The sequence below is a fragment of the Neodiprion virginianus genome, chromosome 1 (assembly GCF_021901495.1).
Source record: "Neodiprion virginianus isolate iyNeoVirg1 chromosome 1, iyNeoVirg1.1, whole genome shotgun sequence".
Classification (NCBI taxonomy): domain Eukaryota; kingdom Metazoa; phylum Arthropoda; class Insecta; order Hymenoptera; family Diprionidae; genus Neodiprion; species Neodiprion virginianus.
In genome coordinates, this window is record NC_060877.1 from 280,860 (window position 1) to 300,420 (window position 19,561).

The 19,561-nt window shown below is 35.7% G+C and overlaps 4 protein-coding genes across 15 annotated transcripts in view; 2 read left to right on the forward strand and 2 right to left on the reverse strand.

Annotated features, from left to right (window-relative positions):
* On the reverse strand, positions 1-3,202 carry LOC124300204 (mitochondrial pyruvate carrier 1). The gene is made up of 3 exons (XM_046754013.1): positions 2,663-3,202; positions 2,386-2,486; positions 1-2,234 (listed from the first exon to the last, which is right to left on the reverse strand). The coding sequence occupies exons 1-3, from the start codon at positions 2,716-2,718 to the stop codon at positions 2,074-2,076; spliced, it is 318 nt and encodes a 105-aa protein (XP_046609969.1). The 5' UTR covers positions 2,719-3,202; the 3' UTR covers positions 1-2,073.
* A 1,406-nt stretch (positions 3,203-4,608) lies between these two features.
* On the forward strand, positions 4,609-7,233 carry LOC124303202 (alpha-2-macroglobulin receptor-associated protein). 3 transcript variants are annotated; one of them, XM_046760147.1, is made up of 7 exons: positions 4,609-4,908; positions 5,363-5,504; positions 5,555-5,752; positions 5,845-5,955; positions 6,052-6,160; positions 6,283-6,439; positions 6,503-7,233. In XM_046760147.1, the coding sequence occupies exons 1-7, from the start codon at positions 4,708-4,710 to the stop codon at positions 6,704-6,706; spliced, it is 1,122 nt and encodes a 373-aa protein (XP_046616103.1). In that variant the 5' UTR covers positions 4,609-4,707; the 3' UTR covers positions 6,707-7,233. The 3 variants fall into 3 exon arrangements, with proteins under 3 accessions (XP_046616103.1, XP_046616112.1, XP_046616123.1); XM_046760156.1 differs by having other exon boundaries at positions 4,610-4,908; positions 5,582-5,752; XM_046760167.1 differs by lacking the exon at positions 4,609-4,908 and adding an exon at positions 4,937-5,276.
* Positions 7,234-7,573: 340 nt separating this feature from the next.
* LOC124299038 (33 kDa inner dynein arm light chain, axonemal) lies at positions 7,574-10,384 on the forward strand. Of its 2 annotated transcripts, XM_046751884.1 has the most exons (7): positions 8,108-8,209; positions 8,373-8,475; positions 8,559-8,717; positions 9,188-9,320; positions 9,398-9,543; positions 9,626-9,823; positions 9,901-10,384. In XM_046751884.1, exons 3-7 carry the CDS (start codon positions 8,592-8,594, stop codon positions 9,934-9,936), a joined length of 639 nt encoding a protein of 212 aa, XP_046607840.1. In that variant the 5' UTR covers positions 8,108-8,209; positions 8,373-8,475; positions 8,559-8,591; the 3' UTR covers positions 9,937-10,384. The 2 variants fall into 2 exon arrangements, with proteins under 2 accessions (XP_046607832.1, XP_046607840.1); XM_046751876.1 differs by lacking the exon at positions 8,373-8,475 and having other exon boundaries at positions 7,574-8,209.
* Positions 10,385-12,353: 1,969 nt separating this feature from the next.
* LOC124298883 (protein lap4-like) overlaps positions 12,354-19,561 on the reverse strand; it is a 35,911-nt gene continuing 28,703 nt past the window's right edge. For 7 of the 9 annotated variants that reach the window (XM_046751471.1, XM_046751513.1, XM_046751488.1 and 4 more), the window contains 8 exons: positions 18,657-18,768; positions 18,383-18,439; positions 18,128-18,245; positions 15,465-15,570; positions 15,202-15,315; positions 14,951-15,082; positions 14,546-14,746; positions 12,354-13,616 (listed from right to left, as the gene is read on the reverse strand). In XM_046751471.1, coding sequence (XP_046607427.1) covers positions 13,362-13,616; positions 14,546-14,746; positions 14,951-15,082; positions 15,202-15,315; positions 15,465-15,570; positions 18,128-18,245; positions 18,383-18,439; positions 18,657-18,768 — 1,095 coding nt within the window. In that variant the 3' untranslated portion in view covers positions 12,354-13,361. Of the gene's footprint in view, positions 13,617-13,883; positions 13,977-14,545; positions 14,747-14,950; positions 15,083-15,201; positions 15,316-15,464; positions 15,571-18,127; positions 18,246-18,382; positions 18,440-18,656; positions 18,769-19,561 lie in introns of all 9 variants that reach the window. The other 2 variants (XR_006906911.1, XM_046751499.1) reach the window with 2 other exon arrangements.

Sequence of the window (19,561 nt, forward strand, 5' to 3'; positions counted from 1 at the left end):
TTCAATATTCATCAATTTTATTCGGGGTTCTAGGTATAAAACTCTTCATTAAAAAAAAATATTGAGGTTCGGGTGAGCACCGCAGATATAAAGGGAATTCATAGTATTTGGCTTCCCCCCCCCCTTTTTTTTTTTTTACTGCAGCCCCAACTGGTAATGGATATTCGTACCTTGTGTCTTTATCAACATTCACAATATTCTTGCATAACAAAACTGTTCTGCACATTACTGCAAATCAGATCAAACGCCTCAGATAATTTTTAAGGAGAAAACCTCATGTAATTTACGAAACATCAAGCCAATTGACTTGCTATTTATGGGCTTTAAAAATACTTGCCACACTGAATACTTTGGAGCACATGGTTTTTTTTTAAAGCGATTGTTAGACTAAAGTGCTGAAAGTTGTATTCCCACTGGCAGTGAAAAATCATTTTCGTATTTTAAACCCCAAAATTTTACACAGTGAGATTCGTACAGGAGTATAGCATACTTTTCTCTATTGTCATTATTGTATTCACTCTACAATGATACCAATTTATTTTTATCAGTATATGCTAAAAGCTATTAGTGTGATGACAGTATTTTGTACTGACAGATAATCAGAAACGTGCAAACTGAATTGCAATGATAGCAGTACCCTCCGTTGAACTGTACAATTTCTTCATATATTTCTTTGACTTACTCTGAATTACATGATTGCATCTGCCCCATCAATATTTACATTGGTATATCCTGTAAGAATTTCAGATTATGATTTACATCCAGTCATATCTACAAATTGTGTGCTCCCAATAGCGCACTACTTACTATATGCATATATACAGTTTGTCTATTCGGTTCAGGTGTAGAACTATGTTATAAAGATTGATGTATAAATATCAGAAGCGAATTCACAGTTGAGATTATTGAAAATTATAAGTAAATTGACTTCAATGACTGACCTATAAGCTGTGCCTAAATGGAATAAACTGTAAACTGACAGAGGTGGATTTTGATCGATTCAAGGCCATAAAAGAATCGTAGCAGACTATACCAATCGTCTTGAATCAGTCAGAAACCACATCTGTAGATGTACCTACGGGCTATTCCATGTCAGGAAAATCGGTCAGGTTGAAAGGTTTTCCAAATTTTGCACATAGGTGGGCCTCAGAGTTAGAGTTCTGTGCTAAGTAGTTTTTCAATTTCTACAGATCTCAGGAAGTAATTTGGAAGTAATTTGGAACCAAAAATTGAAACAATATTTTTGTGGGAAATAATTGCGCTGTTGAGATCGATGTAACAGGAAGCGTTTGTTTACTGTTTCGTACATAAAATTTTTATTCCTGAGCAGAACTTGCTAAATTTTACTACCATTACACTTTGGCTGGTCTAAACACGGGAATTGAACACTTTACAAACTTTAAAACTGTATTTGTGGAGCACAGAGAAATACCTCACCACCAGATTTTTTCAAAGCTTCTATAACTTGCCTCTACACTGCTATCACAAAAATAGATTTATAATTGTGGTCATTTCTTTTCAGAAGCTTTAATAGTGACTGTAAAAAAAAACCTCTGGAGCATCACTACTGTTGAAGGAATGAATTATTTGGAGAAAAGATGTTGAGGTATGCATGGTAAAGTCAAAGGAATTGTGACGCATAGAAAAACTATTTAGCAACGTAAAAATCGAATTCTCTCCGATTTGGAAATATTTAAAAATATCTGACGTGAGATTTTAAGTTGATACGGTACTGTAAAGGCTTTTCTTATTCAAGAAAAACAGATACAATAGATTCGCCCTGATTTCTTGTACACTAATTTCTCTGTTGAGCCACTGTTTATCAATGCTTTTTTTTTACGACACCCGGATGTAGCAGCGTCAGGTATGAGCATGATGCAGCAAAATTAGCCTGATTGAAATATAAATAGAGCCTGTGATTTCATAATTACTGTGAAAGTTTTGTCTTCGGAACCCGAATGGCAAGAAATTGTGGAGAATCTACCATTTTACATTATGTATGCCATGCATATGATGATTCACTTGGCAACCGAGCATATTCCAAGTTGTTGTGTTACTCTTGATCCAATCAAGTTATTCTTCTTTCTTCTTCTCTCTGTAATGATAGTTTATAAAACGAGCTCCCTGTGTGAGTTGGGCACCTTCGTTGACAAAGTGACAGGCAAACAGGAGCATGTTACGTGGCTGGACCTTGATCGCAAATCTCATAAACATTGCAGAATACAAACATAACGCTGTAAATAAAGCGATAGAACAAGTAAATGCATAGATTAATAAGCCTCTTGTGCACGTGTCTGACCAAACTAGTTATTTCTTCCTCAAAGAGGCTGATAAGGAATAAATTTGCAAGATTATACAAGACTCCCCAATTATTTATCAACTCACCCAGTGTCATTTTGCCACTTATAATTTTCGGATCTCTCTGAATATCAGCGATAGCAGCGATTGGAATAAGCCAATTGGCAATGGGCCCCCAGAAATGGGTGCTGAAAATTGGTTAAACAATTGTGGAAATTTGATTTTATTGTGCTGTTCAAGTATGCACGCTACGTATATGTATACATACATGCCATAATGCTACGCTCTATGTATGCAGGTATGTATTTACACACCTGCATGCATGAGCATGCTGTAATACACGTTTAATCACGGATTATCTAACCTCATAAAATAGTCGCGGGTCTCTTTGCTCTTGAATAGTTTCATTACCCGATTCATTTTGATGTTTTCTTTTTGCCAATTATACAGCCGTAGAACGATTGAAAAATAACTTGAAAGTTCACAGATTTCAAGTCGAACAGATAAGTGAAAGAAAAAAAAAATATGTTCCAACAGTACCCAGTCGAGGCGTGAGGTGACGACCAGCGTCAACTATTCACTGCGTCCTGCGGTCTACACTTGGCCGACGCCACCAACCAACAACCGTGGGTTGCGTAATGTTCACTGGCAATAATTCAATTATCATTATCAGCTTGTTGCTGTCCATACAATGCTCTGTGGCTGCGTCCCTCAATGACAGACAAGTGCAGACATTGATTACCGTGAATTCACTGGAAGTGCGAAAAAACTCAATAATTTCTTCTCCCTTAGCAAAAAACCAAAACTCATCACAACGTTGACTCGGAATATCTGTATATCAAATATCCACAGTCAACGTCAACAATGCGACAGTGTGAATACGCTCGATGAGTTAGATGGGTGTAACAGAGTATTCGGATCAGTGACAGAGACACAGGTAACGGGCCGCAGAGGCTGCAGAGGTAGTGGAACATCGACAAAAATACGCCGGGAAATGCAGTCTCGCTGGGGGCAGTATTTGAGTAAACCTAAAGCAGTAGAAAACTTCTGTACTGAGGCTCTGGTAGTGTCCCTGTGCCGTCGCGCGCCTAATTGCGCCGAGCTTGGATGCGCCCAGATGCGCCCCATTCACATATAGGGTGCGTTCCGAAATTAGCTAGCAGCACTGAAAATTCCCTAGAGGGGCAAAGACAAATTGACGCGACAGCGCCTCGTCCTAAGCGGAAAAAGACGTTCATGAAAATGCGTACCGACGCAACAGCAAAATGCCGCGAGTCTGAACTACATGGGGTGCTTTCCATTTACTGACTCAAATCGACTTGTGTCGCTATTTCTGGTGTAACCGGCCAATCTGGGCAAAGGAATCCAGTCACAGATATTTTTCAATCTTGTCCAAATACTCACTTATTCTGAAGTTCACAATTCTTTACAATCTGGCGTGTACACACGTGTCGCTGTTCCTTGGAAACCGAAATCAACTTATTTGTCCCGAGCACTTCTGGTCGTCACCGTGTCTAGAGCTCGAATGAAAAATTTGAAGCCCAGCTCGCGTCGTTACTGCCCGCTTGTAGCGCCCGACTCCAGTGGCGGATCCAAGAAACTTTTGACCGACAATACAGGGTCCGTTACTCTTCTCCCACATATATAATTCAACTCAAATCTCTATTTATAGGTACCGCAAGAAAAATATTTCTCTTTTCTGATTTTAACTAAACAATTCTTCCTCTGTATTAATATGAACGTGAACATGAAATTTTTTTTGTTTCTAATAAGGTTGATTTTAATTAGTTGGTGACAAGGTTGTACAAATCGATTCTGAAACAAAAGATTTTTCGCTCAAGAAAGTCGACGTATTATTGCGAGGGGAATCGAATGCGCGCATTTCGAATACGGTGCGAGTAAAGAATCAAGAGTTACAGCCAAAAAAACGAGGAGGCGTCTCTCAGGCATTTTTGTGCTGCTGTTGGTTCCTACGCCCGTTTTGGTGCGTTCTTTGTGATCCTGGCGGTCCAATTAGTCAATTACATGTATCAAGATTCTAGAATAATGAAAACGAATGAGATTGTTTTCCTATATCGCCAACAGCTACTTCATTTCGCTTCTCCATTTTCTCCATTTTTTACCACTTCTAATGAACAAATCTAGATTTCTGAATTCGTCGAATAAAAATATTACTGAGATTATCTGAACCATTTAATACCAGGTGGGCATTTTACCGTTGCATCGGTACTCATTTTCACGAGCGACTTTTGACGCCGATGGCGTGGCACTGCCGCGTCAATTCGACGCCCGTGAAAATCCACCCTAAAGCGGAAACTTGGAATAAATTGCTTCGGGCTAGTAATTGAAACACAACGCAATTATTAAGGAAACGTGTTAGAGCGTACTTTGCGTATACACATAATCAAAATGAGTGTCAAAATTTTAAACCCAATCTTGGTTCTAAGTCTGCTTCTTGGCTGTAATCTGTGCGAAGGTTTGAGTAAATATTCTAGTGCAGCGAATGCGCCTGCCGAGGATGCTTCGATATATGTTCCAACATCAGTGCGAGAACTCGACAAACCTTTTCGAATGGCGAAATTGAATTTACTGTGGTCCAAAGCAAAGCATGTACGATCATCGCTAGCCCTCTACCTACAGACATAGCACATTAAACAGTAGCAGACTACTGACCATATTGTCGGTAGATAATTACCCTGTATATGCAGTATGCACTGTAGAATGATTCCACCGGAGTCACAACACTGTACACAGCATGCAGGGTATTGTTTCGTGTTAGGATTTTACGCCTCTAATAGTGACATATACTGGTAGCATTGTGAGAAAGTCGTTGTGTGCTATCTCACTGAAATAAGTGATGGGATGTGTGAATTATTTGAAACCTTTGCAACATTATAATGCAAGCCGAACTCATCCTAGCCGCGCCTGCAAAACTGTAGCATGACTTTAGCGCCACTCCAGTGGACTCACTCTACCATGTGAATGAAGACTTTCAAAAATTAAAACAATAAACTTTTCTCATACTAATTGTCTATGATTTATAACAAGAAAGTTTATATTCTAGCGTCTAACTGAACCCAAGCTGCAAGCACTATTCAGTGATTTGAAAATTCATGACAAGGAGGAGATCGCATTAAAACATCTTAAAGCTGAAAGTAAAGATCTTGAAGGGTTGCACGAAGCTACGATGCGTAAAAAACTAATTGGTAATTATTAATTTCTCCTACATTTACTATTAATCAACATTCACCTTCAGAAATTTTCAAATGTTTTCTATATGTAGGCCTTATGAGCACGTATGATCTATTGGAGCATTTCACAGACACCGAGGATGAGAATATCTTGAAGAGACATAAGGCTATGAATGACGGCAGCAATTATGTATCGAAAGATGTTTTTAAAAACAGAAAGCTCAATCAGTTATGGGCGAAAGCTGAATTTGCTGGCTTTACAGGTAATAATAATCATTTTTTTCCAACTTTTATTTTCGATCTGTCATTCTGATTCTTTGTTTCTCGAATTGTTAAAAGCATGTGTTATTTTCAGATGAAGAGCTGGCAGCATTGAAAGAAGAGTTTCTCCATCATCAGGAAAAAATTGACGAGTATATGAGCCTTATCGCTGATATCGATGCAGGAGATACTCAAACTCACAAGAGTAAGTTCGTTTTCTCAGCATTTTTTAAATAATGTGCAGACAGTTTCTCCATTACTGCATAGCTCAACAAAATGTATTCAACTTCTCTGATCACAGATAGCTTGAGCAATAAACATGAAAACTGGAATATGCTTGAGCAAGAGGAAGAGAGCAACGATGTTCCTGGGAAAAATATTGATTATCTTACGAAAGTTAATTTGATGAGGTAAATAATTATAACAATTTCATATAAGATTTCTAGTCTGAATTTGGCAATTTAGTAAATTTATGACTTGCAATTGCTTTATTGATATCCTTCACCGTCATTACAACCTTGCATTCTAATAGAGACAAGCATGTGAAATTAAAAGATGGATATGATCATTTGGAAAGACTCACTGCCCAAGGGCCAAATCATAAGGAATTCATAGAGCCTAAAGTGCAAGGTCTGTGGAGGATTGCCCAGGAAGCCAAGTTCAATCCAGATGAGTTGATGTCCCTCAAGGTATAAAAACATATAAATGTTTGACACCGAGTTGCAAATTGTGATTTATCCATTTAATTTTAGGAAGAACTTCGACACTATGAAAGGAGATTGTTGAAACTACGCCATTTTCATACCTCTGCAGCTTTGGCTGATGGTAAGAGAGGGAAATCAGAAGACTTTGACAATTCAACTGCTGAAAAAAATGTGAAAAAACATGCAAGAATAGTTGAGAAGTTACATCTTGATCTTGAGACAAAAATAATGCAAAAGCATGTGGAGCTGTAAATAATCAATTAAAAATTAAAAATGTAAATAATATGAAAAAATGTATGTATTGCTTTGGTAGCATATAGATAATGTTTCTGTGCAATTATTTTTCAAGAGCAAAGTAAAAAATTATTTTTATGAAATGATTAACTACTATCTTCTAGTTCATAGAAGAACCCCGACATAAGAATAGTTATTTTGATACTGATATAAAACAAAGAATTGACCGAATATTTTTTCGAATGTTTTATCCTTGTTTCGCAAACTACTTTTGGAATTACGTCTTAAAACGAAAAGTAGCCTTATATTTGGGATAAACTTATATTTGGAACAATAAAATGTATTGTTGCTTTCATAATCTATTTTTAGTTGAAGATTTTAGTGTGAACGGATCTGCATTTGCGGTAATAAATTTGTATGCTGGAAGAACGATGTGTAAGTAGATATTGCGACTTAACTAGGTATTATATCCTTGAAAAATACATTGAATAAACATTACATGAAGTTTGGGTTATGTTGATTCAATCTTCATTTATTCTTTATTATATTATAAGTAAAATTTACCTTCGAGCCATGGTGCTTAATTCAATAATCTGATTGGAAATCAAAGTAGTTTTCTTTGCACGTGAATTTTACCCAACACCCGGTACATGCATTCCAGTAAACTAAAACGAATTGAGTTAATTGGAAACAGAATGACCACGAATTACAACAAATTGAATGGAATAAAAAAGAATTGTGTGCCAATTCTTTTGAATTCCATTTAATTTGTTTCGGTTGTGATTTCGACTTGCTTAAGGGGGAGGTTACACCGGTCAATTCACGTATATCATTGAAAAGTCTGATCGGGTTGTTTTTTTTTTCACACTGAATGCAATGCAGAAAATCACTAACAATTAACTCAGATATTCAGACAATTTCTACGAGTTTTATTTCGATGGAATTGACCTACCGCAAATTCCATGCCCTTATTTGTGAAAAATGTTACAAAAAGCTCACACAAACCAATTTCAAATTTTTAAATCAATTCTGACGACTTCTGAAACATTTTTCAGAACAAACAAGTTCTTTTTGCCAAATATCTTCATAAATATAAGTTGCAGGTCTTGTCGTGACGCGTATTTCCAGTCTTATATATTTTTTCGCTTACCTGCATAATCTTTGTTCGAATGTTTGAATACCTAAAATATAAGTTTTTCTCGTGTACGCATCCCTTAATTCGTGATGGCTTAATGGGATACCAAGTATATTCATTCTTATAAATGAGAATTTAATGATGAACATAGACATCGTGCTAAAAGAATATTTCGTCATGGTTACCATGTAAACAAATGCTGAGAACTATTAGCAGAGTATAAGGAATAATAATTTTTCACCCAGCACTCGAACCTTATACACACTGGGTACAATTATACAAAAAGAAGTATTATGGCAGCAGTGGTTCAGGAAAGGACTGTCCCTCCCACTGATACTCTGATAAAGTATGAGAATCCTGTCCTTGTCACCACTCACCCAGAAAGGGTTCGTTTTGAAAGATGTTTATTATTCCGCTAGCATAACCCTGAACTACCGATGTGATGTCTCTTGGCAATGAAAGTATTTTAATCTATCGACCGTGCTTTTTTAAGAAACAGTAAATGGAGATGATGATATCCAACGAAATAATTTTATTCAAAAAATTTAGATTTCGTGTTCAGTTGTATTTGGTGTCTATAAGGCCACCTCAGCAAGAGCTGGAAAATTTCTGACATCCATAGTTGAGGGTTTGTTGATATTTTTAGCGAGAGGCAAGTAATTTATTTCAGATAATCGACTTATGATACTTTGCAATGACTATTCTGAACGATACATGCTGATGTTTTGAATACAGAAGAATAGAGATGCATCACCATCTAAGGTTGGGATGACAGCATGTAAAGTACAAACAGCACTGCCAACAACTGACATTCGACGCGAAACTGATGAGATCTTGAATGGAATTCTGCCTCCAAAAGAATGGGAGGAAGATTGTCAAATATGGACTCAACGTGTGCGTATTAATTCATTGTTGATCCATTCATTTAAATCGCTCTAACACTGTTGAGGAGGTGCTCTAGCCGATTTTGACATTGTTGTCTAGATCTCCAAATATTGAAGTCCACGTATTTCAATCGCGAAAACGGGCTCAACAGTCCCATTATATCCACAGTTCTGAACAAAGTTTCTCCAAGACATTTTCGTATGACGCAGAAGTAAAGAAAAGACAAATGGCATGAATTCTAGGAATTTATCATTACGATTTGTAGAAACAGTACCATTTCTTTATTTCTGGGTCAAATGAAAATGCGTTGGAGTGTTCAGAACTGTGTATCGAGTTAGGAGGAATATGCGAACCCGTTGTGAGAGCGATAATATAGAATTATGTTGAATAAAGTTGATAATAAGAGATATTCGGACATTTATTAAATTATATTTGTTCAGTACAGATCCGAGCACAGTTTAATTTAACATGATGTATAGGTGTCGAGTATACCGGCTACCAGATTAGACGTCATCAATCTGCAAGAACAACTTGATATGAGACTACAGCAACGACAAGCTAGGGAGACTGGGATCTGTCCTGTCAGGCGAGAACTTTATACACAATGTTTTGGTAATAAAATTTGCACCAAACTATCGTTTGTACAGATTCTATATTCTCATATCAATATAATTGATATACATGTTTAGATGAAGTGATTCGCCAAGTAACGATCAATTGTGCTGAACGTGGGTTACTTTTGTTCCGAATTAGAGATGAGATTCGCATGACTATGGCTGCGTATCAAACGCTTTATCAAAGTAGCATAGCATTTGGCATGCGTAAGGCTTTACAGGTAAGTAATACACAACAACCACTGATTGCTCCATACCTTCAAAAGTTCTTCAAATTGTTTTCAACCAACATGTTTTTGGCAGGCTGAACAGGGAAAGGAAGATCTTATATTAGCCGCGGATGAATTACGCGTTCAAAAGGTCGAGCTTGAAAAAAATGTTGCTGAGTTGAGACAGAAATTCGAACAAGCTGAAACGAGAGCTGCGGAAGTGCGCGAAGCTGAGGATAAAAAACATTCTGAGGAAATTCAATTTCTAAAGAAAACAAATCAGCAACTCAAGGTAAAGTGTGCATGATTTAATTTGAGTGAAAAATTTGACATTTCTGACATTTCCGTAAAACATTATTTTCTTTCCAGACACAACTTGAAGGAATCATTGCAACAAAAAAGTGATTCTCAAGCAAACAATTTCATTTCCAAGACTTTCTACAGGCTTTTCTATATGGAATACCGTTTTCATGAAAATAATTTCTCATCGTATAAAATACATAAATATTATTTATTCGAAGAACACATTTAAATTAAAATAAATGTACTTTCTCGCTTTGAATGTTAAATAATAAGGTAATTTCCTAATCTACTTTCGATTAATTGCTTATACTATACTCTGTATAAATATACTATAATTGCTATACTGTACCAGCGAACTTCCACATATTATCATGGAATTTACATACTTTTGCGAATTATAATAGCATTTCTTGCAAAATTTAATTTATCAGCTTACATGGTGTATTTTTCACTGACACAGTTAAGGCACGCATGCATATTATAGATTACTTTCTATTGTGGAACAGATGGACATCCTGATAACCCTTCACTTGCTATGTATGATATACATTATTGAAAAAAGAGTTAGTCGGAATATACGTATAATGTATACAGTTGTTTAAAACACTAACAATTTTGTACGCACTGAGCTAAATATCGAAAAAATGAGCACAGTGTCTTGAAATGAATTTACTTAATTTCACGTGAAACACTCATATATTTTCGATGAATATATAATTAATAACGGTTTTTATCATGCTCCTTACTAGGCTGAATAAGATAATTTTTTGTTAGACTTCTCCAGTTGTCGGTAAATAATATTCATACTGAAAACAAGAGTAATTATTATTCGCTAGGTGATAATTGACTTATGGCAAAATATAGGGAGCATTCAAACGAATTGTACGACTATTAATCTCTGAGAATCTTCACTACTGCTTCTCTGAAAATTGGCGTTTCTCATAATTAAGCATGACATTTATCAAATTCCTCTGAGATCGCAATGATGCTAAGATGTCCAGTATTGGTCCCATATGCCGTTTACATAAATTTCATATGTACGCAGAGGTAATAAATGGTCTGTGCACGTTAAAAGTAAATTTCGTGAAATCAAATTATGAACATGTTGAAATTCATAAGAAAGGAAATACTGTTTGATCGAACAGAATACATTGTGCCTGTTTTTTTTTTTTCAACAATTTTGTTCCAGTTTGGATTATTCAAGGTTGGAAATATTAAGTATGGATGACGAAACACACATAATCATTTATTTAATATCCATCACCCTCGTACGAAAGTTTTCTACCATTCCAGGCAGCGCAATGCCTGGATTTCCAATCGCATAAATACGAGTTTTATAAACAACTCAATATTCTTTGCCAACTGGAACAGATTTACTGTCTAGTATAATACTAGTTCGTCATCTCGTAATTTTATGAAACAGTATGTGCCACACTATGTATTAGTGTGCTGCAGAACTTGAAACTTCCTATATTTTGAGTTTATTCATAAGTTAAGACTCGCTGAAGAACTATTATTATTATTATTACAAAGCTGATAATGTACAATGCCACGAAAACGACGCAGTTCACGTTTTTTCATGTCACAAAGTAATTTTGCATTAACAAAAAAAAAAAAAATCTGTTATTTAACAGAAAATTTATTTTCATGATAAATGTATCTTCTGTGCAGTTTATCATTATAGTTACGTACTACTGAGAATTTTACCTTTGCAGAGATCTTTTAAATATATTTGTTTCGGGTTGCTAATATTCTTCTATTACAAAAATTCCACGACTTTTCCCAGTTTTCAGTGCTAAGCTACAAATATGCGGAGCACGTATTATTTTGTTCTGGCCCGCATTAAATTTCGCAGTCGCTGTTTAAGAAACCGTTTCACTAGATGTCATCTCTTTACCTTACAAGTTTCAAGTGCAGACTGGTAAAAGAAATCAGGACATGACGGCAACTAAGAGTAGTCGAATAAATTCCACGAGTACCTTTACTAGTTTTACCTTTACCAAATTATCATTTTTCCTTGACTAAAATCCGAACTCGTTGTTTCAATTCTAGTATCTAGTAAATAAAGCTTCGAATCAATCGGTCTTCAGAAATATATTTATGATTTATTTAATGGTCATGGAACCAAGCACATGAAGAAAAATTGTTCTTAACAATTTTTTTTTTTTGTGAGCAAATCTTTATTCTGTTTCTCTCTACACTGCCACAAAATTCTGTGACTAATTGACAAGTTACCTGACTTGGTGGTTTTCCTTGACTAGTGCGACCATGAAGTAATTTATGTGAATAAAAAAAAAATATTGAGTTTTTGCAACATCTATGTACTGTGAACTGGTTCTTATTTTTCTATTTTGCGAAATCGAAACGGATTGTCACTTTCAAAGAAGTGGGTCAACCAATAATCCGAGAAATAAACTGTTTTACAATATTGGGAAAAGTGGTGAAAATATTCAACAGATTCAACTCATATTTTCCTTAGGTAGAACTTAACAGAAGGCCCATAATGACACACCCTGCAGTTATTTAAAATATACCAAGTTATTTATTTATGTACATCAATACATTAAACAATAATGCAAAATATGGTACACGGCATGTTCTGTAGCACAAGGAGCTGTTAATATCATAGCCTAAGTCAGAGTTTTGTCTAAATGAGAACTTATTAGTACCATTAGCAATTAAATAAATAGTGTTTTGCTGCCTTTTTCGTGATTTAATACTTTGACTTCGCTTTCGTTGTAATGCTGTGTACTTTCAATGAACAGAAAAATACATGCTGCGACGCTTTGGTCGAGTGGACTCTTTGGTACTTTTGAGCCACACAGGAGGACCTTGATCATGCCTAATTATGGTAATAATGGGCAGTGTAGGTTAACTCTATCATTGGCCTGAGGAGCCCGCTTGATCGAATCCTTACAGCATGTCAATTCTTTCAGACAATTTTTATTGAGAAAAACAACTAGCTACCATTTGAAATACATAGGGTTAACATGTGATGCAACTATAGTAATAGAAAAATACTTAGGAATGTACATTTCTGGTAAGACCCGAAACCTTTGTGCACATTGAAAGGTCAATGTGTCAAGTACTTAATTATATATGTTAAGTAAATAAGTGAAAGGGTAATTTGTTTGTTAAAGTTGAGATAAATAAATGAATGTTGACTGGCAGCATAATACTTGATTCATCTTTGAAACAATTGCTGCCTCAGAAAAGTAATTTCTTCTCCAAACTACTAAATACTAGCAGCGTGTTCATGCTAATTTGTGTTCTGGAATATTTCATATGTAGTTGTGATCTATATTTGATGAATTTCAATGTTGAGAATACTAGTCACTCATGTATGCTAGTCTGATCTGGGAAAGAAATATTGCACAAAACAACATTTCGATATATCAAATTGTAAAAGCTGAGTAAGAGTTGACATGATCGGTAGCATGATGTGACATTTCATAATATGAATTCGTCTATACTATTCTACGTGAATATTGTCGGAAGTTTTAGAATCGTTAAATTCATTGTCATTATTAGTGACGCCCTTTGCGCGAACGCTTTCGTTTTTTCTTTTTAAGCGGTATAGTCGCTGGGAGATTAACATTGATTGGTGTGGAAATATGAGACTCGGTGTCTTTCTCTTCCACGGGTGTACTCACAGAAGTTTGAGCTGTGGGATCTTCGCTCTCACTTTCAGCATCGCTGGCACCAGTTTCTCCGATACTATCAGCTTCCTCTTCGGCATTACTGAGCTCCAGTGAAATAATTTTTTCTCTGAGAGTTTCGACCTATGATCAGAGAATAAATAGGATCAATGTACCTTAATGAAAAGAAATATATATATATATGTACACAAAGAACTGGGTATTTCAACAAGAAACATGAGACGTGACAAGGAATATTTGTAAAACAGACGGGGTTTTAAATAAGCATAGTAAATTGGAACAACATTCCAAGTACTGTACAAGTACCGAGTATGACATGACGGGCTCACTTCACTGAAACCCCATGGCACGTCATACGATACCAAGTTACTTAGAACATGTAGAGCATACCGCTAGCCGGAGAACAGTGTGTCAGTAATCAGTAGAAAGAAAATGAGTGGCTCAAGGCAGTGCAGGTTGCATTCCCAGTGAGAGTGTTGGAATCTTCAAACAACAAGACCAAGTGTTAATTTCATTCTATGAGTCAGAAAATTAGTAGTTAATGACAATAGTAAAGTAGTTCGATACCACTAGAACAAACAATATGTGCTAAGCATAGTTTACTGAGAAAAATTACAATTTTACCAATAGTTTTTTTTATATTCCCTTGTCCAAGTTATTTGTCATATGCAAATCATAGTCCATTCTATATATTTCAGACAACTACACATGACATGCATCCAGCATGTAAGACAAAGTAATAAAATGATATAAATAAACGAATAAAAATAATGACAGACCAACTGGCACTCTGAAATGAAGCAATGGTACCAGTCTTTGTTAATAAAAAATCGTATGAAACATTCATACTAAGGAGAATTGTAAAAAGAGAACATGAAGCAAAGTTGAACCCCGTTACTCGTGCATATATGCGTGGTTGTGTGTACACGTGGTGTATTTGATTCGGGCCCTCCTGACTGTGCGATGCGGACTTGAAAGATCATAATCTATTCTCTATACGAATTAGCAGAAATATCCTCGTAAGAGAACCTCGCCAAAGCAACATTTGGTACCTCATGCTCAATCAGCTTCTCGACGTATTCAACGGTTCGCACACGGCGTTCACCCGTCACTTCGTCCACATACTCTTCGGTGCGTCGAGTGACCTTTTCATCCACTACTTTTTCACATTCACGTACAGCCTTTGGGGGGCCAATCTTGCTGCGCACAGCAAGCTTAGGAAAATCTGCACTAGACGGTCGTAATGTGGCGAACTATGGTAGGGAGACAGAGAAACGAAAGCCGTTGCAGTTAGAGTAATCGGCTTACAAAGATTATGTTATGATTTCAGTACATGAACACAAGCAATTAGTAACAATTGATGTTAAAATAGAAACTTTAATGTAAATCACATCCTGATGTTAATTGATTAATTGTAGATTTACTGTATGGTGATGAAAATTCGAAATAAGACCTACTTCCGTCACATTCTCTGGTTCCGTTGGTGGCTCTGCAGCTGTGACTGTCAATTCAGCCAAATTATCTGTCTTTCCAGATGTATCCATCATCTCGTTCATCTTCTTGATCACTATTTGTGCTTGGAGAGCATCCTTGGTGAAATAAAGAAAAATCGAATAAAATAATGCAAACTTGTGTTACAGTTCTTTTCACGTGTAGTAAACTACAACACGTTATACACAGAAAATAATGATTGACAGTTTCCTTTTACCTGCTCGAGAGACTTAAGTCGTGCTTGTCTCCAAGCAGCGCGTTTTTCCGCTCTCAGTGCTCGTTGTTTGGCAGGAGATAGTTGGCTATCTTCGTCTTCATCCGAAATTAAGCCCTGTAGACAAAATTTGTGATACACAAATATAATGAGTATATGATCACAATATGAGATTTGGCCTGTAAACGGAAAAATATTTAATTTTTGTCTAGGACATAAACCGGAAGAAGAAAAAGGGAATGGTGGTAAATTCAATGCAATATTACCTCTTGTATCATTCTTTCCTTCAAGCGTCGTTCAGCTTTGGCAGTCCTGACGATACTTGGTGCGTTGTGTAATAGAGGATGAGGACTTCGTGAAGACAGTCGGCTACTGGAAGGTTAACGAGCATGCGTACTGACAAATCACTAAAACGGCATCTTAACATTAGTTTTTATTTATAGAGAATACAAAAGCAAAAACAATACACAATGCGAAGGGATCAGTTGTGACAAGTACAAATACTAAAGTACAAATTCCGTATAGAGTGTAAATGTGTAAAAAAAAAAAACTTTGAGTTGCTACAGAATTGCATATTTTAATCCACAGTGAGGTAGCAAAATAGTTTGTCAGCAAGCTGCAGTAAATTGATTTTATAACGTAACTAAACCGCTTTAGTGGAACGCTCTCTAAAACGGGCCACATACAAAAATTGTGTAATTTTGAAAAATAATTTTTTGTCGAGAGAAAAAGCCTGGATAAAGGATTTTTGACATTGGCAAGTAACAAAAAGTATCTCAAAAGCCTTCTCCCATCATATAGTTTCATTTAAGCATGAAAAATTTCAGATATCATACTAGCGAAGAAAGGCTGCTGTACTTGAATGAATTAGGAAACTTGTTATGTCTGTAAACATTATATGATGAAATATAATTGCGGAATCAAATTTTCCTGGTCCAACAAAGCATATTATAATCAGCTGTTTATCTCAATGGAGGGAATTTCATAAATTATTTGGGGATTTGAATGACAATGTAGAAGAAAAAATATACAAATTAAAATAGGGGGCAATTGATGATCATAATTATATATTAAATGGACTTTTTAGTGAAAATGGTTTTACACAACTTTGTTTATAGACAACACTGATCTGCCTCGATATTCTTGATGAAGTCGAAGATAATGAAGTCCAGAGGGTTGCCGCATCGACATAAAATAGTCCAATTTAATTTTGACAGTCGCAGAACTTAAAATTAATCTGTTCATACAGGTGGATAAAAAATTGCGATATGTATTGCGAGTTACTTGATGCATCAACAGAGTATTTTATCTTTAATGATCTATTAATACAAGAGTATATCAAAAACTGAGCTTTAGGAAGAAAGGTGATACGGATAAATGTTAATTAAAAGTCCCATAGCAAAAGAGACTGTCAAAAGCTTAGATGAAAACGAAAGTAAATTAAGGTGGGACTTGAATGGAATTTTGAACCATTTTTGTATATTTATTTTCATGCCACAAGAAGCTTATTAGTCCAACAAAAAATTTTCAGCTTTCGGATATTTGAGTTTACATATCGATTATGTAATTTTGTATGATGATCAAGATTCCGAATCACTGTATCAAATATCAAATTTGACGAGTTTGCAAAAAGTTCAGTTATATATCATGTTTTTAAAATCTTGAGGACATGAATTACCTCCCTTCACTGGACTACCAGGGCGTAAGAAATCCAATAAACACTTACTTTCAAGTCATTGCATTCTTTTCTAACCCGATTAACAAAAATAAGTCTATCCGTCCCAAGATAGATTATTGTGCGCAAAAAAGGAGCTACAAAAGCACAAAACTGTATAAATTTCTTGGCTAGGCCTTGGCCTTGCTTACAAATAACTCATGTCCTTTAGATTAAATACATGGGAATATCGAATTTAAAAAGTAAGTATGACGAAGTGATGAATGTAATGAAAAATGATTTTTCTCATACCAGTTATCTAGGAATCTCTAATTCTGCAAAACCATTTGTTTGAGGCATAGTATTGACAACTCGTGGAGCACAAAGTTCCTCGCAACATCGCTTGAAATATTCCAAAATCGGCTGACACTGTGCACCAACTTCAATATATAATAGATATAGCGTCAATGTTGAGCATTGGTTTTGTATGTATTTTCAACTTCTCAGAATTATAGCTGCCTAGGTAATTAGACATATGCCTATGCACTGATTATTATTATTATTATTACTGTTTTCTTCATCAGTGGTTACAGTTTGAGTACGTATCACACGTATAATATAATTACATATATACACAACTTATAGGAAAATCGAGGAAAACGCTGTAGAATATTTAAACCATGGTACAAAAACTGTTAGCATGCTGATTGAAAAATAAAAAATGATTATTCAAATCATGGTGATGGTTAAGTGTTCGCAAGCGATAGGACCTAATTAAAAATTACCCCCAAAATCACAATCAAGATGTTGTTTACTTGTTTGAAGCAAATCATCTCATATGTCATAAGGGGGAATAGAGCGAGTGCTGGGGGGGAAAAAAAACTAGGTCTATGTGTACCATTAGAATTCGTTATTAAATTACTAATTGCTTTACGTGCAAGTGATTTTCTAAATTTCGATATTCAAAGAAACTTCCGAGCGGGAGAATAACGTTTTGCTCGAATTTTGGTACACATGTCTCATGTTGTTTGTAATTATTACCTAATGCCATTAGCATGTTTAAACACTCTACCACAATGAAACGTGAAGCATACTCAGATAAAAATTCCCACACCTCAATCTATGCCACATACCAAACTATTCGATCTAAAAATTATTATACTAACTATGATCAGGGTAATCAATGAAAACAAAGGGAAAAGAGGCAGGTTACAGGAAGCGACTAGCGTAGGTGCATCTTGCTTTCAGAGTGTGAGGCAGCTCAACCAATCTTACTTAGGTCTTCTGTCATCCTGCTCCTCCATCATATCCTCTGGCTCTTCTAATACCTCATTTTCGTCAATCTGAGCCCATGACTTCAATTCATCTCGTGTTAACGTGGCAATTTTTCTTTCTGAAATCATCAGATTGAACAGTGTCGTATAGTACTGATTCACCCAATTCGGATGTACCCATAATCATTCTGTCAAGAAGCAAAACTTTGGGAAATTTCTAAAATAGAAAGACTGTCAAGTTATTAGGTTGTCTCACCTTCTTCTTGTTTCATGTTCTCGACTTCATCTTGGCTCAGAAAGCTGAACACCTTCTCTGAAAGCGTTAAATGAAGGAGCGTTAAAATTTGTGATAGTTATGAATGCGAATCAAAATCGAAGGTAACTTGAAATCTGTGAAATTTTACTCCATTCGTTGTAATGAGATATTAACGTACATACGTGCATAATGTTACCGAACCAGGTAAGTAAAACCTTTAGTCTGCATATTTGAGAACTGTTCTTTCATTTATTTGAGACAGAAGAACTCTCACCTGGTTTTGGAGAAGGTTTCAGGTGCTCCTCCATAGCAGATTCAAATAATCTTTTCCGATCGCTAACGGACATCTTTGTCGAAGCGGGAGGTGGAGATGGTGTTGACGTGGGCTGTGTTCAATTAATACTAGCATTGGTAAATAGTCTTGAAGGTTAATACAACGGTATGGTGAAAACTCAGAATTTACAACAAATCTAAGCTCATCGTATGAGAATGTAAAAAAATTTTCAGTTAAAGATTGTAACGTAATGGACGCAAAGTGCAAATATGTTACTTCAGGCTCTAGTGCGGTCAAAATTTAAATTTTAAAACCACTCAAGCTTGCGTTGATTTGTCGTTTAAATTAAATAGTTTTTAAAATCCCTGATGGAATGACTAATTAGTGCTGTCGAAAATTGAATGACAGTTGCGTTTCCATGGCTGGTGAAAGGGGATCAAATCGAATAAACATAAATATAATAAATAAATAAAAAATTAATTATTCGAGAAAAGATTCGAATAGTTTATAGGCGGTCACATCAAATTATTGAATTTTCTAAACACCATTTCAACAATGTAATTCGGGGAGCATATTTTTGATGATATGCAATCCTATTCTTTATAGATGTGGGAAAATGAAAAGAAAAACTCGCTCCAAGTCATTCCTTAATTCTGCATTCGGCTTGGGATCGACATACATGCTGCACTGGTCATGTTAATATCCTATCTTTGCAGTCTCAGTCCGACAGTTTTCATTCAGTCCATTGTAACATTGAAATGTGACACATGTTTCAACCAGTATATTTTCGTGTGAGCAAGGCAATTTTCGTTGTAAACAGTTACCCGTGTTGATGGGCACAGAAGCATTATCGAAGTGCCACTATCTGTTACAAGCGTTACAAATCACATTCAAGTGGTAACAGT